Source organism: Jaculus jaculus, chromosome 15 (assembly GCF_020740685.1).
Source record: "Jaculus jaculus isolate mJacJac1 chromosome 15, mJacJac1.mat.Y.cur, whole genome shotgun sequence".
NCBI lineage: Eukaryota > Metazoa > Chordata > Mammalia > Rodentia > Dipodidae > Jaculus > Jaculus jaculus.
In genome coordinates, this window is record NC_059116.1 from 33240460 (window position 1) to 33254054 (window position 13595).

Sequence of the window (13595 nt, forward strand, 5' to 3'; positions counted from 1 at the left end):
GAGAGTGTTCATCAGAATTGCCAGGGGCCTTGGAAGCCACTTGATGGGTGACAACAACTGTGTCTGCCCTAGACGGTAGCTTTTGTCAACCTCTGGGCCTGCTCTTGGTAGGTTTGGAAGGCTGAATCCAGTCTACAGCACCCTTAGGGCCTGTTTTTCATTATGCCTTGAGTGTCCCCTAGGAGAGGCACAAAGCCACTGGGGAACAGGCTCCTGGCCACACACACCATGCCGGCATGTGTGGCCATGTACAAAGCCTCTGTGGGGGCCAGGCTGGCTGGGAGGGAAGATAGGCATAGGTACTACACCGGATTTATATGCCACTAGAGTTGGAGCCCCGAGGCTTTCAATATGGTAGTTGAGGAACCTACCCACACAACCCAGGCTGACCTGGAATTCACTGTGCAATTTCAGTGGCCTCAAACAACAGTCTTTCTACCTCGGCCTTCCGAGTCCTGGGATTAAAAGTGTGCCTTACCTTGCCCAGCTTATTTTGGGTGTTCATGAGTCACCTCACCTATATCTTGGAACCAGACACCAAAGAACAAATGACCAGAGGTGGGATAGCACATGCTAGGGTTTGAGAGAGTACTGAAGCCAGTTTTAGCACTAAGGAGTTTGAGGCAAAAGGATCACCATGAGTTCTAAGAAGGCTGAGGCAGGAGGATCACCATGAGTTTGAGGCCAACCAAAGACTACATAGTGAATTGCAGGTTAGCCTGGGCTAGAGTGAGATCCTACCTAAAAAAAAAAAAAAAAAGCACCAGCCATGGTGAAGCAGGCTTTTAATCCCAGCACTAGGAAGGCAGCAGTAGGAGGACCATGGTGAGTTTGAGGCCACCCTGAGACTGCATAGCAAATTCCAGGTCAGCCTGGGCTAGAGTAAGACCTTACCTTGAAAAACCAATAATAATAAGTTGGGCTAGAGAGATGGCTGAGCGGTTAAGGTGCCAGCAAAGTCAAAAGACCTAGCTTCACTTCCTCACTAACCACAAAAAAGCCAGTTGCACAAGGTGGTACATGTGTTTGGAATTCATTTGCTCTGGTGCACTTGTTTTCTGCCGCTCCTCTCTCAAGTAAATACTTTAAAAAGTTGAGACAGCCAGGCGTGGTGGCGCACGCCTCTAATCCCAGCACTGGGGAGGAAGAAGTAGGAGGATTGTCCTGAGCTGAAGGCTACCCTGAGATTCCATAGTGAAATCCAGGTCAGCCTAGGCTAGAGTGAGACCCTACCTCAAAAAAAAAAAAAAAAAAAAAAAAGTTGAGACAGCCAGTGTGGTAGCACACACCTTTAGTCCCAGCACTCTGGAGGCAGAGGTAGGAGGATCTCTGTGAGCTCAAGGCCACCCTGAGACTACATAGTGAATTCCAGGTCAGCCTGAGCTAGAATGAAACCCTACCTTGAAAAAAACAAAAAGGGATATAACCTCATTGTGGGAAGTTGAAAAGTCCTGAAGAAAGGTGGGCAAGGGTGCACAGTTGTGTAAATGGATCTCATGCCTCTTAACCTTTACTTGTTAAAGTAGGTAATGTAAGTTTTGTGGGGGGTTCCGAACCGCGCCCCCCCCTCCCAGAGATAGGGTCTTGTTCTATCCCAGGCTGTCTTGGAACTCACTGCAGTCTCAGGGTGGCCTCGAACTCACAGGGATCCTCCTACCTACCTCTGCCTCCCTAGTGCTGGGATTAAAGGCATGCACCTCCATGTCCACCTCTTTTTTTTTTTTTCAAGGTAGGGTCTCCATCTAGCCCAGACTGACCTGGAATATTCACTATGTAGTCTCAGTGCAGTTGAACTCAAAGTGATCCTCCTACCTCTGCCTCTCAAGTGCTGGGATTAAAGGTGTGTGCCACCACACCTGGCCCTTTGTGTGAGTTTATCACCAAAAAAAAAAAAAAAAGGGATGGAACCAGTAAGCACATGCCTATCATTTTGGCATTGGAAAGGTTGAGGCAAAGAGCATCAGAAGTTCAAGGCCAACCTCTGGTGCATGGTTTGGAGCCAATCTGGGCTACATGAGATCCTGTTTTAAAAGAAATGAAAACCAACTGTGTTGGCCCACACCTTTAATCCCAGCACTTGATAGGCAGAGGTAGGAGGATCGTTGTGAGTTTGAGGCCATCTTGAAACTACAGAGTGAATTCTAGGTCAGCCTGGCTAGAGCAATACCCTACCTTGAAAAACAAAAGATCCAGGCCTAGTGGTGCAGGCCTTCAATCCCAGCTCTAAGAAGGCAGAGAGCATCTCTGTGAGCTTGAGGCCAGCCTGGGACTAGAGTTAGTTCCAGGTCAGCCTTGGCTAGAGTGAGACCCTCCCTACCTGGGGCGAGTGGGGAAGGAGAGAGAGGTTGGGATACAGATCAGTGTGGAAGGACTCAGCATGCTTCAGCATGCTTCATCCCTCTCTCCTCCACCCCCTCCCACTAGAGTAATAAAGCCATGTGAAAGACAAGAGGTGGGGATTTAGTCACTCCTGGGGGTGATGGTAGCGTGGTTTTTCTGTGCTGAGGTGAAGTAGGCCAGCAGAGGAGGGGCTGTGACAGCGAGGCGTGGCTGTGAATGACTCCTGCTCCCCCACAGGAAAAGGGTTAGGAGCAGGACACCACAAGACCCGTGGCCCAATGGAGGCCCATCGGTCCCTGCTGCTCCTGCTGGCCCTTGGGGTACTACTGTATGTGGGTGAGTTGACCTGGGGAATCTGAGGCTGGGAGCTCAGGCATGCAAGGGTGGATGCCAGCGTCCTGAGTGTTGGCAGTGGCTCAGACCCTCCCTGCCGGCTTTTGATTTTGGGTCCTTCGCCCTTCTCTTTGGGTATAGCTTGCCTGGCTTGGGCTTTTCTACTTAAATGTTTTTGCTACTCAGAAAGTAAAACTGACTCATGCCGGGCCTGATAGTACAAGCCTGGGATCCTGGCATTAAGGACGTTGAGGCAAGCCTGGGCTACACTGTCCAAAAAAAAAAAAAGGAGGGGGCCACACTCCTGTTGCTGCTGTCCATTCGATGTTGGCCAGCAGATGATGTCCACCCTCTGCTTATGTCAAACTTCTTTTTTTCCCCCACCCAAAAAAAAAAAAAAAGGAAGGAGAAGTTGGGTGAGGTGACAGTCACCTTTTAATCCCAGCCCTCGGGAAGGCAGAGGTAGGAGAGGAAGATTACTGTGAGTTCCAAGGCCACCCTGAGACTCAAAAAACGAAAAAAAAATAAATAAATTTTTTAAGACTTGTTTATTGGAGAGAGGGGGGAGGACGAATGGGAGCCCCAGGGCCTCCAGGCACTGCAAACGAACTCCAGACACATGTACCCTCTTGTGCATCTGGCTTACATGGGTACTGGAGAACCAAATTTGGGTCCTTAGGCTTCACAAGCAAGCACCTTAGTCGCTAACCCGTCTCTCCAGCCTATTTTTGTCTGTTGTTTTATTTTGTATTTTCAAGGCAGGTCTTATTCTTGCCCAGACTGACCTGGAACTTACTATGTAGTCTCAGGCTGACCTTGAACTCACAGTGATCCTCCTACCTCTGCCTCTTGAGTGCTAAGATTAAAGGCATGTGCCACCATATCTAGCTAGGTTTTAGGCAAATGGGAAAAATCAATTTTATTTATTTATTTATATTTTTTATTTTTTGGTTTTTCAAGGTAGGGTTTCACTCTAGCTCAGGCTGACCTGGAATTTACTATGTAATCTCAGGGTGGCCTCAAGCTCACAGCGATCTTCTTACCTCTACCTCCCAAGTGCTGGGATTAAAGACGTGCACCACCATGCCTGACAAAAATCAGTTTTCTTAAAACATTTAAAGAGAAAGAGAATGGGTGCTCCAGGGCCTCTAACCAGTGCAAATGAACTCCAGATGCATGTGCCACCATGTACATCTGGCTTACATGGGTTCTGGGGAATCAAACTTGGGTCCTTAGGCTTCAGGCAAGTGCCTTAACCACTAAGCCATCTCCTCAGCCCCCAAAATGAGATTTTTTTTTCAAAGCAACTTTTTTTAGTAATTGCCACCCTCACCCTCTGAAGTTTACAATCATCCCATGATCCCAAAAGAAATGGCCATTCCTATGAGCAGTCACCCCCAAACCTCTGCCTGTGGGTTCTCCTGTTGTGAACATTTCCTGTCTTGAGTTCCACAGTGTGGCCTTTTGTGTCTGATTGTGTCACTCAACCTGATGTCCTCAGGGTCTCTCCACCCTGAGGTGTAGGTTGGGACCTGGCTGGTGTTTATAGCTGAGCAATGTTCCATACTGTCCATCCAACATGAACACCGGGCTCCCCTCTCCCAGGTACTTATTGTGATTCATGTTGGTAGACATGGTGCTTAAGTTTCCTGTGACACACCTGCCCTAGAGAGTCCTTGCCTTGGGTTTGAACCCTCACCTGCCCCTGCCTCCTCCACCCCAGGAGGGTGGCAGCTGTGAGTCTGGGTGGTAGAGCCTGATGGGGCCTGACATGAGGGTTGGGAAACTATCAGGATCTGTTGTGTCCAGGCCTGGGGGAGGGTCACCAGTCCTAACCTGTCCATTTTGTCCTCTCCAGAAGGAAATGTACTTGAGACCAAAATCATCGGGGGTCGTGAGGCAGCCCCCCATTCCCGTCCATACATGGCCTCACTGCAGAAAGCTGGATCCCACCTGTGTGGGGGGGTTCTCGTGCACCCGCGGTGGGTGTTAACTGCTGCTCATTGCTTAGCCAAGCCGTGAGTACCCCACCCCAGATATCCCAAGATTCCATTCCCATCCACGGGGGCTCTTTTCCGTCCTCTTGAGACCACACAGGATGGTTCTGGTTGGAAGGAGCTCACATGGCACAGGAAAAAGCAGTCCCCTTCTATCTGGGTTTTTGACACTAAGGAGTGTGTGTGCCACCAGCCTGCCTATGAGCAAAACAGCACAGGAAAAACTGGTCCCTACCACCATCACAAAGCTATTCAATTGAGCAGTCCTGGTTGGGGGTTAGCACCTGTCGAGCATAGGTAAAGCCTCTAGGTTTTTATCCCCAGCACTGAAAAAAAAAAAAAAAAAAAAAAAAATCCAGGGCTGGCTTAGTGGTTAAGCCTCTTTGTCTGCAAGGCCAAAAGACCCAGGTTCTATTCCCCAGGACCCATGTGCACCAGATACACGAGGTGACGCATGTGTATAGAATTAATTTGCAGTGGCTGGAGGCCCTGGCATGCCAATTATCTCTCTCAAAATATTTTTAAAAAATTAAAAAACCGAGCCAGACCCCTGCTCAAAATGAAGCAACAGGAAGGTTTCTGTTGGCTTTTATGTAACCAAAATGCCTAGCCTCAGCTACAGCTTGATCCAGGTGCTTGCTTAGACCTCTAATACGACAATAAGGGTGAAGCCAGATCTGTGAGAGATCTTACTTCTTCATAGTTTGGGCAAAGGCATGAGGTTTGACACATGCCAACCTCAGGGGTTGGGGTCAGGGGTCTTCATGAAGCCCCTGTCTAGGGGACTGGCCCTTTTCAACCAACCAGGGGAGGGCTAGACAGGGGCAAGAACATGAAAACTCCCGGGATTGGATGGGAGAAGGCTGGGTTTTGCAGTCCTCGGGAATGGGTCAGAAGGGATGAGCAGCAACCCTCCACTATCCATGGGCAGTGGATGAGGCTCTGGGACCTGATGCCCCTTTGCCTGTAGAATACAGCGACTGAAGCTGGTGCTAGGCCTCCATGACCTCCGCGACCCCGGCCTCACCTTCCACATCAAGGCAGCTGTCCAGCATCCCGGCTACAACCTCAGGCTGGAGAACGATCTGATGCTGCTTAAGGTGCAAGGACAGAGGGGCTGAGTGTCTGCCAGGGCCTTCACCCTTCTGCATGCGCTCACTACCCTCTTGTCCCCTCAGCTGGACAGACAGGTGAAGCCCAGCAGGACCATCCGGCCCCTAGCCATGCCCAAAAAGTGCCATGTGGTGCCAGTGGGGACACAGTGCAGCATAGCTGGCTGGGGTCAGACCCATCAGGGTGGGCGCCTGGCCCAGGTGCTGCAGGAGCTGGACCTCCGCGTGCTGGACACCCGGATGTGCAATAACAGTCGTTTCTGGAATGGCACCATCACAAGCCGCATGCTGTGCTTGGCAGCTGACACCAAGGGCCAAGCCCCCTGCAAGGTGATGGGTGTGAACACGTAGTCTGGCAACACACAAATCAAGTCTGTTCCATGCCAGACCAGCAACCCACTCTCTGGGGAGTCTGGGAGAGCGGGACTGGCATTCACCCCATGTCTCAGATGGAGAAACCAGACACAGGGGGGAGGATGAAGATGTCCAGAGTTACATCAGAAGGGCAGAGATATGATTTGAACTAACACCACAGACCCTGTGGGCCCAGAGCACAGTGCATGCAAAGGTCCTGGGTGGTGGGGTTGGGGGAGAGCGAAAAAGAGCAGGAAGCAAGGGAGGGAGGACAAGGGAGAAAGAGAAGGAAGACAAAAAGGGAGGGAGAAGCTGGGTGAGGTGGCACACGCCTTTAATCCCAGCACTCCACTTGGGAGGCAGAGGTAGGAGGGTTGCCGTGAGTTCAAGGCCACCCTGAGTGAACTGCAGGTCAGCCTGAGCTAGAGTGAGACCCTACCTTGAACCACCCCCAAAAAAGGAGGGGAGGGAAGAGGAAAGAAAGCAAAGAAGGAAGGAAAGAAGACAAGAAGGGAGGGAGGAGAGGGGCAGGTGGAGGGCACTGGGGGGCTTGGACATAGCCTCAGTGTCTCCCAGGCACCAGAGGACCCCTGCTCCCCACCACAGGTGTAGAGGCTGATCTGTGTCCTTCTCTCTGGCAGGGTGACTCTGGCGGTCCCCTTGTCTGTGGCAAAAACCAGGTGGACGGGATCCTGTCCTTCAGCTCCAAAACCTGCACTGATGTCTTCAAACCACCGGTGGCCACCGCTGTGGCCCCCTACCTGTCCTGGATCCGGAAGGTCACCCGCCCCTGGCCATCCCAGCCTTCGGCCTATTGCTCTGGGTGGCAGCTCCTTTCCCCTTGAGGTCATAGGAAGAACAGAGATGGGGTGGATCCAGGTGTGTCTCTGAGGAACAATAAAGTGTGATGAAGAATTAGCTGAGTATGTCTGGGGCTGACCTACCTGTCCATGTCGGGTCTCGACTTTCTCTATAAAATGGAGGCGGTCCTTCCCAGGAGGCCCCAGGGTCAGGACAACAGAAGTGCCAGCTGGAGGCAGCATTGGCCTGCCCTCCCGAGCCATGGCCCTCAAGGTCAGCAGGGGGGTGCAGGCTCTGTCATGGAAGGAGGCCCCAACAGAAGGTCTCCAGTCTTTTGTTTAACACTTATTGAGATGTAAAGTACCATGTAATACTACCCACTCCAAAAGGTTTAAACACATCCAAGGTCCTGCAACCTTCATCTGTATTTAATTCCAGAACATCCAATCATACCAAAGGAAGACCCATCCTGTGAACTTCCCCTGACACCCACAGACTCATTTCCTGTTTCCGGATTTTTCTGTTCTGGACTTTTTCTATCATGGAGTCCCACACCATGTGGCCTTTTGTGGCGGTCTGGTTTTCTCACCTGTAACTGAGCATGAGGTGTCTTTGAGGTTTCTCCACACTGTGTGATTGTCAGAGCCTCTCTTCCTCAACTTCCTTGAGCTATGAGTTAAAAATGATCAAAAACCAAAGCCAGGCATGTTGGCGCACACCTTTAATTCCAGCACTCAGGAGGCAGAGGTAGGAGGATCATGGACTGTTCGAGGCCACCCTGAGATTACATAGTGAATTCCAGGTCAGCCTGAGCTAGAGTGAGACCCTACCTCCAAAAACCCAAAAAATAAAAATAAATAAAAACAGATTCATCTGCAATGGCTCACAGCTTTAATCCCAGCACTCAGAAGGCTGAGGCATGAGGATCACGAGTTTGAGGCCAACCTGGGCTAAAAAGTGAGTTCCAGGTCAGCTTGGATTAGAGTGACACCCTGCCTATCCCCCAGAAAACAAAAAATAAATTCACAGGAAACAAACCACCATTATATACATGAGACCAAATGGGCTTGGTGACCTATAATATCAGCACTCAGGAAACTGAAACAGGAAGAAATCAAGTTTGAGGCCAGCCTGAGCTGCACAAGAGGCAACTTTGCAAGTCTGAGAACAGTCAACTGGAAGTCAAAGGACAAAATTACAGTACTGCAGATGGAAGATCTATACTGATTTATTTTCCCCATTGCACTTTGTTCTAGAAACCTGGCTCTGCACAGCCACCTCCCCACAGGCCCAGGGAGGCTCCTTCTGGCCTCACCTGGGCTCCATAAAGTAGTAGATTGTTTCAAAGGTTTCAGCAAATGAACTCAGAAAAGGGCTTGAAAAATGCAGACAAGTCAGTGCAATGACATGCCCTTAATCCCAGCACTCAAGACGCTGAGGCAGGAGGATCAATCAGCACGGGGTTATAACTAGCATAAACTACAGAGTGAGTTTCAGGTCAGCCTGGGCTAGAGTGAGACTCTACCTTTAAAATGCCAAAAATAAGCTGGATGTGGTGATGCACGTCTTTAATCCCAGCACTTGGGAGGCAGAGGTAGGAGGATTGCCATAAATTCGAGGCCACCTTGAGACTCCATAGTGAGTTCCAGGTCAGCCTGGGCGAGAGTGAGACCCTACCTTGGAAAACCAAAATAAATAAATTAATAATAAATAAAATAAAATAAAATGCCAAAAATAAAATAAAAAGATAGGGCCTGGGGAGATGGTTCAGCAGTTAAGGTCACTGTTTGCCAAACCTGCCAGCCTGTGTTCAATTCTCCAGCAACTCACATAGAATCAGGCAGGTATTCCATTGCAGCAACAAGAGACCCTGGTACACACACACACACGAATGAATACATACATACAAAAAAAGAAGAAACAAGGCTGGACATGCAGGGCACAACACCCAAGGTTGAGGCTGTGAAAGATAGAAAAGTTCCAGCAAGGCCCTTGATCAAAAAATAAAACAGGGGCTGGAGGGATGGCCTGCAAGCCAAAGGACTCAGGTCCGATTCCCCAGGACCCACGTTAACCAGATGCGCAAGGGGGCACACGCATCCGCAGTTTGTTTTCAGTGGCTGGAGGCCCTGGCGTGCCTGTTCTCTCTCCCTATTTCTCTGTCAAATAAATAAATAAATAAAAATAAAATATTTAAACCAGGCGTGGTGGCGCACACCTTTAATGCCAGCACTCAAGAGGCAGAGGTAAGAGGATCATTGAGAGTTCGAGGCCAGCCTGAGACTACATAGTGAACTCCAGGTCATCCTGGGCTAGAGTGAAACCCTACCTTGAAAAAACAAACAAAAAAAATTTTTTAACTTATTTCTTTTCAAGCAGAGAAAGATAGACAGGAGACAGAGAGATAAGAATAGGTGTGCTAGGGCCTCCAGCTGCTGCAAATCAACTCCAGATACATGCACCACTGTGTATTTGGCTTTATATGGGTACTAGGGAATTGAACTTGTGGTATTTGGGCTCTGCAGGCAAGTGCCTTAACTGCTGGGTCATTTCTCAAGCCCTGTTTTATTTTTAAATATACTTATTTATGTATTTGAGAGAGAGAGAAAGAGGCAGAGAGAGAATGCGTATACCAGGGCCTCTAGTCACTGCAACCAAATGCTAGATGCAAGTACTGAGATTAAATGCATGCACTGGGGTGGAGAGATGGCTAAACAGTTAAGGCACTTGCCTGAGAAGCCTAAAGACACATGTTCAACTGCTCGACTCTCCAGATCTCTGGTAAGCCAGATGCACAAAGGGGAGATTGCTCATGCCCACAAGGTGGCACAAGCATCTGTAGTTCAATTGCAGTGGCTGACTCCCTGGCAAGGCAGGCCAATTCTCTTTCTGTCTTTCTCTCACTCTCTCTCTAAAAAAAATAAAAAATAAAAAATAAATTAAAGGCATGCACCACCACACCCAACTAAAAATAAAAATATTTTAAAATAAATAACTAAAACAAAAAAATAAAAATAAACAGCAGCCAGGTATGGTAGTGCATGCCTTTTTTTTTTTTTTTTTTTTTTTTGAGGTAAGAGTCTCACTCTGGTCCAGGCTGACCTGGAATTCACTATGGAGTCTCTGGGTGGCCTTGAACTCACGGCGATCCTCCTACCTCTGCCTCCCGAGTGCTGGGATTAAAGGCATGCACCACCAGCACATGCCGTTAAACCCAGCACTTGGGAGGACAAGGTAGAAGGATTGCTGAGAGTTCAAGACCATCCTGAGGCCACATACTGAGTTCTAGTTCAGCCTGGGCTAGAGCAAGACCCTAACTCTAAATCCCCCCCCCCAAAAAAGGGAGAGTTGCCCATTATCTGTCTCTTTCTCTCTCAAATAAATAAACAAATAAATAATATTTTTAAAGAAAAGAACGTTAAAAATATTATTTATTTGTTTATTTATTTGAGAGAGATAGGAAAAGGCAAATAGAGAAACAATGGGCACAGCTGGGCCTCCAGCCACTGCAAACAAACTCCAGACACATGTGCCACCTTATGCATCTGGCTTACATGGGTACTGGGGAATCTAACCTGGGTCCTTAGGCTTCTCAGGCAAGTGTCTTAACCACTAAGCCATCTCCCCAGCCCTAAACTCGAGGTGCATGTACCACTTTTTGCATCTGGCTTTACATGGTTGCTGGGAAATTGAACCCAGGTCATTGGGCTCTGCAGGCAATTGCCTTTGACCACTGGCCCATCTCTCCAGCCCCAGACCCATTTGCACAAGGAGGCACATGCATCTGGTTTCATGTGGGTTCTGGGGAACCAAACCTGGGTCCTTTGGTTTTATAGGCAATTGAATTAACCACAAAGCCATCTCTCCAGCCCAACCCAAGGTTTTCAGTCACAAACGTCACAGCCACTCAGGCCTTCCCAGTGAGTGTGCAAGAGGTGTGTTGGTCTCTGTCCTGTTGTCCTTAAGTGAAGCTGGTTGAGGTATCAGATGGAGAGGAAGCAGTCACCTGGCTCAGGGCCACCAGCCTGAGTACTCAGGGGCGGCTGGACTTCCTCCCAGATCCCTGTCCCCAGCAGGGTCCTGGAGCAGCTCCAGCTGGCCCCTGATCAGTGAAGCCAGGCTGACCTGGAACTCACTGTGTAATCTCAGGGTGGCTTCAAACTCATGGCGATCCTCCTACTGAGATTCAAGGCATAAGCCACCACACCCGGCCCTTTTTTAATCTTTGAGGAAGGGTGACCTGGAGTCTATTCTATAATCCTAGGCTGGCTTCAAAGTCATGATCTCAAGGTGACCCTCCTACCTCTCTGCTTCTCTTGTGCTGAGATTACAGGCATGCACCACCACAGCATTTTCAAAGTTTTTATTTACTTGCGTGAATGCATGCATGCATGTACATGGGTGCACCAGGGTCTCTGGCTGCTACAAACAAATGCCCCTTCAGTTTTAAATGAATAAGTAGGGATCTGAACCTAGGCTTTGCAAACAAGCAACCTTTAACTGCTGAGCCATCTCCCTAGTTCCACACCTAGCATTTTTTGTTTTTTAGTTGGTTTTTTTTTGTTTGTTTTGTTTTGTTTTTCGAGGTAGGACCCTACCTCTGGTCCAGGCTGACCTGGAATTAACTATGTAGTCTCAGGGTGGCCTTGAACTCTCGACAATCTTCCTACCTCTGCCTTCCAAGGGCTGGGATTAAAGGCGTGAGCCACCACGCCTGGCTCAACACACCTAGGATTTTTTGAGACATGGTCTTACTATGTAGTCTGACCACTAACTCTTTTTTTGTTGTTATTTTGGGTGCTTGTTTGTTTGTTTGTTTGAGGTAGGGTTTCACTCTAGCCCAGGCTGACCTGGAATTCACTTCCCAGTCTCACGGTGCCTTGAACTCACCACAATCCTCCTACCTCTGCCTGCCAAGAGCTGGGATTAAAGGTGTCACTACCATGACCAGTTTCGAGTAACTGCAAATGAACTCCAAATACATGTGTCACTTTGTGCATCTGGCTTAGTATGGGTACTGGGGACTCAATCCTGGGCCATCAGTCTTTGCAATTAACCTTAACCTCAGACATCTCTCCAGCCTGAGTTTTTTGGTTTTTGTTTTTTTCAAGGTAGGGTCTCACTCTAGCCTAGGCTAATCTGGAATTCACTATGTAGTTTCAGGGTGGCCTCGAGCACATGACTGAGTGTTGGGATTAAAGGCGTGTGCCACCACACCCAGTAAAATTTGGTTTTCGTTTGCTTTGCAGTTTGAGTTTTTCTAATTTTAGAATATATGCTGAGAGAATGAATTTGAGTTTTTCTGAGATAGTGTTTCATGTAGCCTCAAATTTGCTATGTAGCTGAAGATGGCCTTGAACCCCTGAACCTCCTGTCTCAGTCTCTGAATGCTGGAATTAAAGACATAAATCACCACACATGGCTTTAGAGACTCTATTTCTTTGTTTCTTTTTTTCTTTTTTTGAGGTCGGGTCTTGCTCTAGCCCAGTCTGACCTGGAATTTATTTATTTATTTTGTTTTTTAGAGATAGGGTCTCATTCTGGTCCAGGCTGACCTGGAATTAACTATGTAATCTCAGAGTAGCCTTAAACTCACAGCCATCCACCTACCTCTGCCTCCCGAGTGCTGGGATTAAAGGCATGTGCCACCATGCCAGGCTTGGAATTTATTATGCAGTCTCAAACTGGCCCCCAACTCATTAGCGACCCTCCTACCTCTTCTGCCTCCCAAGTGCTGAGATTAAAGGATTGTACCATCACACCCACCTAGAGACTCCATTCCTAAACAATATACCCCCCTGAGGCTCTGTGTGACATGAGATTCAAGAGACACCATCCACCTGAGGATGGGGGCTGGCAGTCATCAACATGTATAGACATCAGAATAGGCTCCTCATTCTGTTCCTGACCCCACACACCTGGGTGTGACCACCTCGTTGAGTGTCTAAGGAGTCCTAGTCCAGGTCCAGTGCACATCCACATGGGGAAGTTATGCCATAGCCAAGGACATCCCAGAGCTTCAGACAGCGAGTTTGGAGCAGAGCAAGGCTCAGGATGAGCCCCACAAGAAGGAAAGTTTTCATAGAGGTCACAAGAATTGGAAAGTCAAGCTGGGCGTGGTGGTGCATGGCTTTAATCCCATCATTCGAGAGGCAGATGTAGGTCACTGTGAGTTCGAGGCCATCCTGAGACTACATAGTGAATTTCAGGTCAGCCTGGGCTAGAGTGAGACCCTACCTTGAAAAAACAAAAAACAAAAAAAAGGAATAGGAAAGTCTGGGGCTGGAGAGATGGCTTAGTGGTTAAGGCACTTGCCTGTAATGCCTAATAGCCTTGAATTCACAGCAATCATCCTACCTCTGCCTCCCAAGTCTTTTTTTATTTTTTTATTTTGTGTGTGTGTGTGTTTTCAAGGTAATGTATTGCCCTAGCCCAGGCTGACCTGGAATTCACTATGTAGTCTCAGGGTGGCCTCAAACTCACAGTGATCCTCCTACCTCTGCCTCCTGAGTGCTGGGATTAAAGGTGTGCTCCCCATGCCCTGCGTCCCAACCTGAGTTTTGAAAATGTTGCATTCAGGCTGGAGAGATGGCTTAATGGTTAAGGAACTTGCCTGTGAAGTCTAAGGACCTATGTTTGACTCTCCAGACCCCAGGTT

At 48.6% G+C, this 13595-nt stretch overlaps 1 protein-coding gene across 1 annotated transcript; it reads left to right on the forward strand.

Moving 5' to 3' along the window:
- Window positions 1-45: 45 nt before the first annotated feature.
- Gzmm (granzyme M) lies at window positions 46-7020 on the forward strand. Its single transcript, XM_045135433.1, has 6 exons — window positions 46-107; window positions 2578-2676; window positions 4532-4691; window positions 5641-5770; window positions 5849-6112; window positions 6778-7020. The coding sequence occupies exons 2-6, from the start codon at window positions 2619-2621 to the stop codon at window positions 6979-6981; spliced, it is 816 nt and encodes a 271-aa protein (XP_044991368.1). The 5' UTR covers window positions 46-107; window positions 2578-2618; the 3' UTR covers window positions 6982-7020.
- The last annotated feature ends 6575 nt before the right edge of the window (window positions 7021-13595 follow it).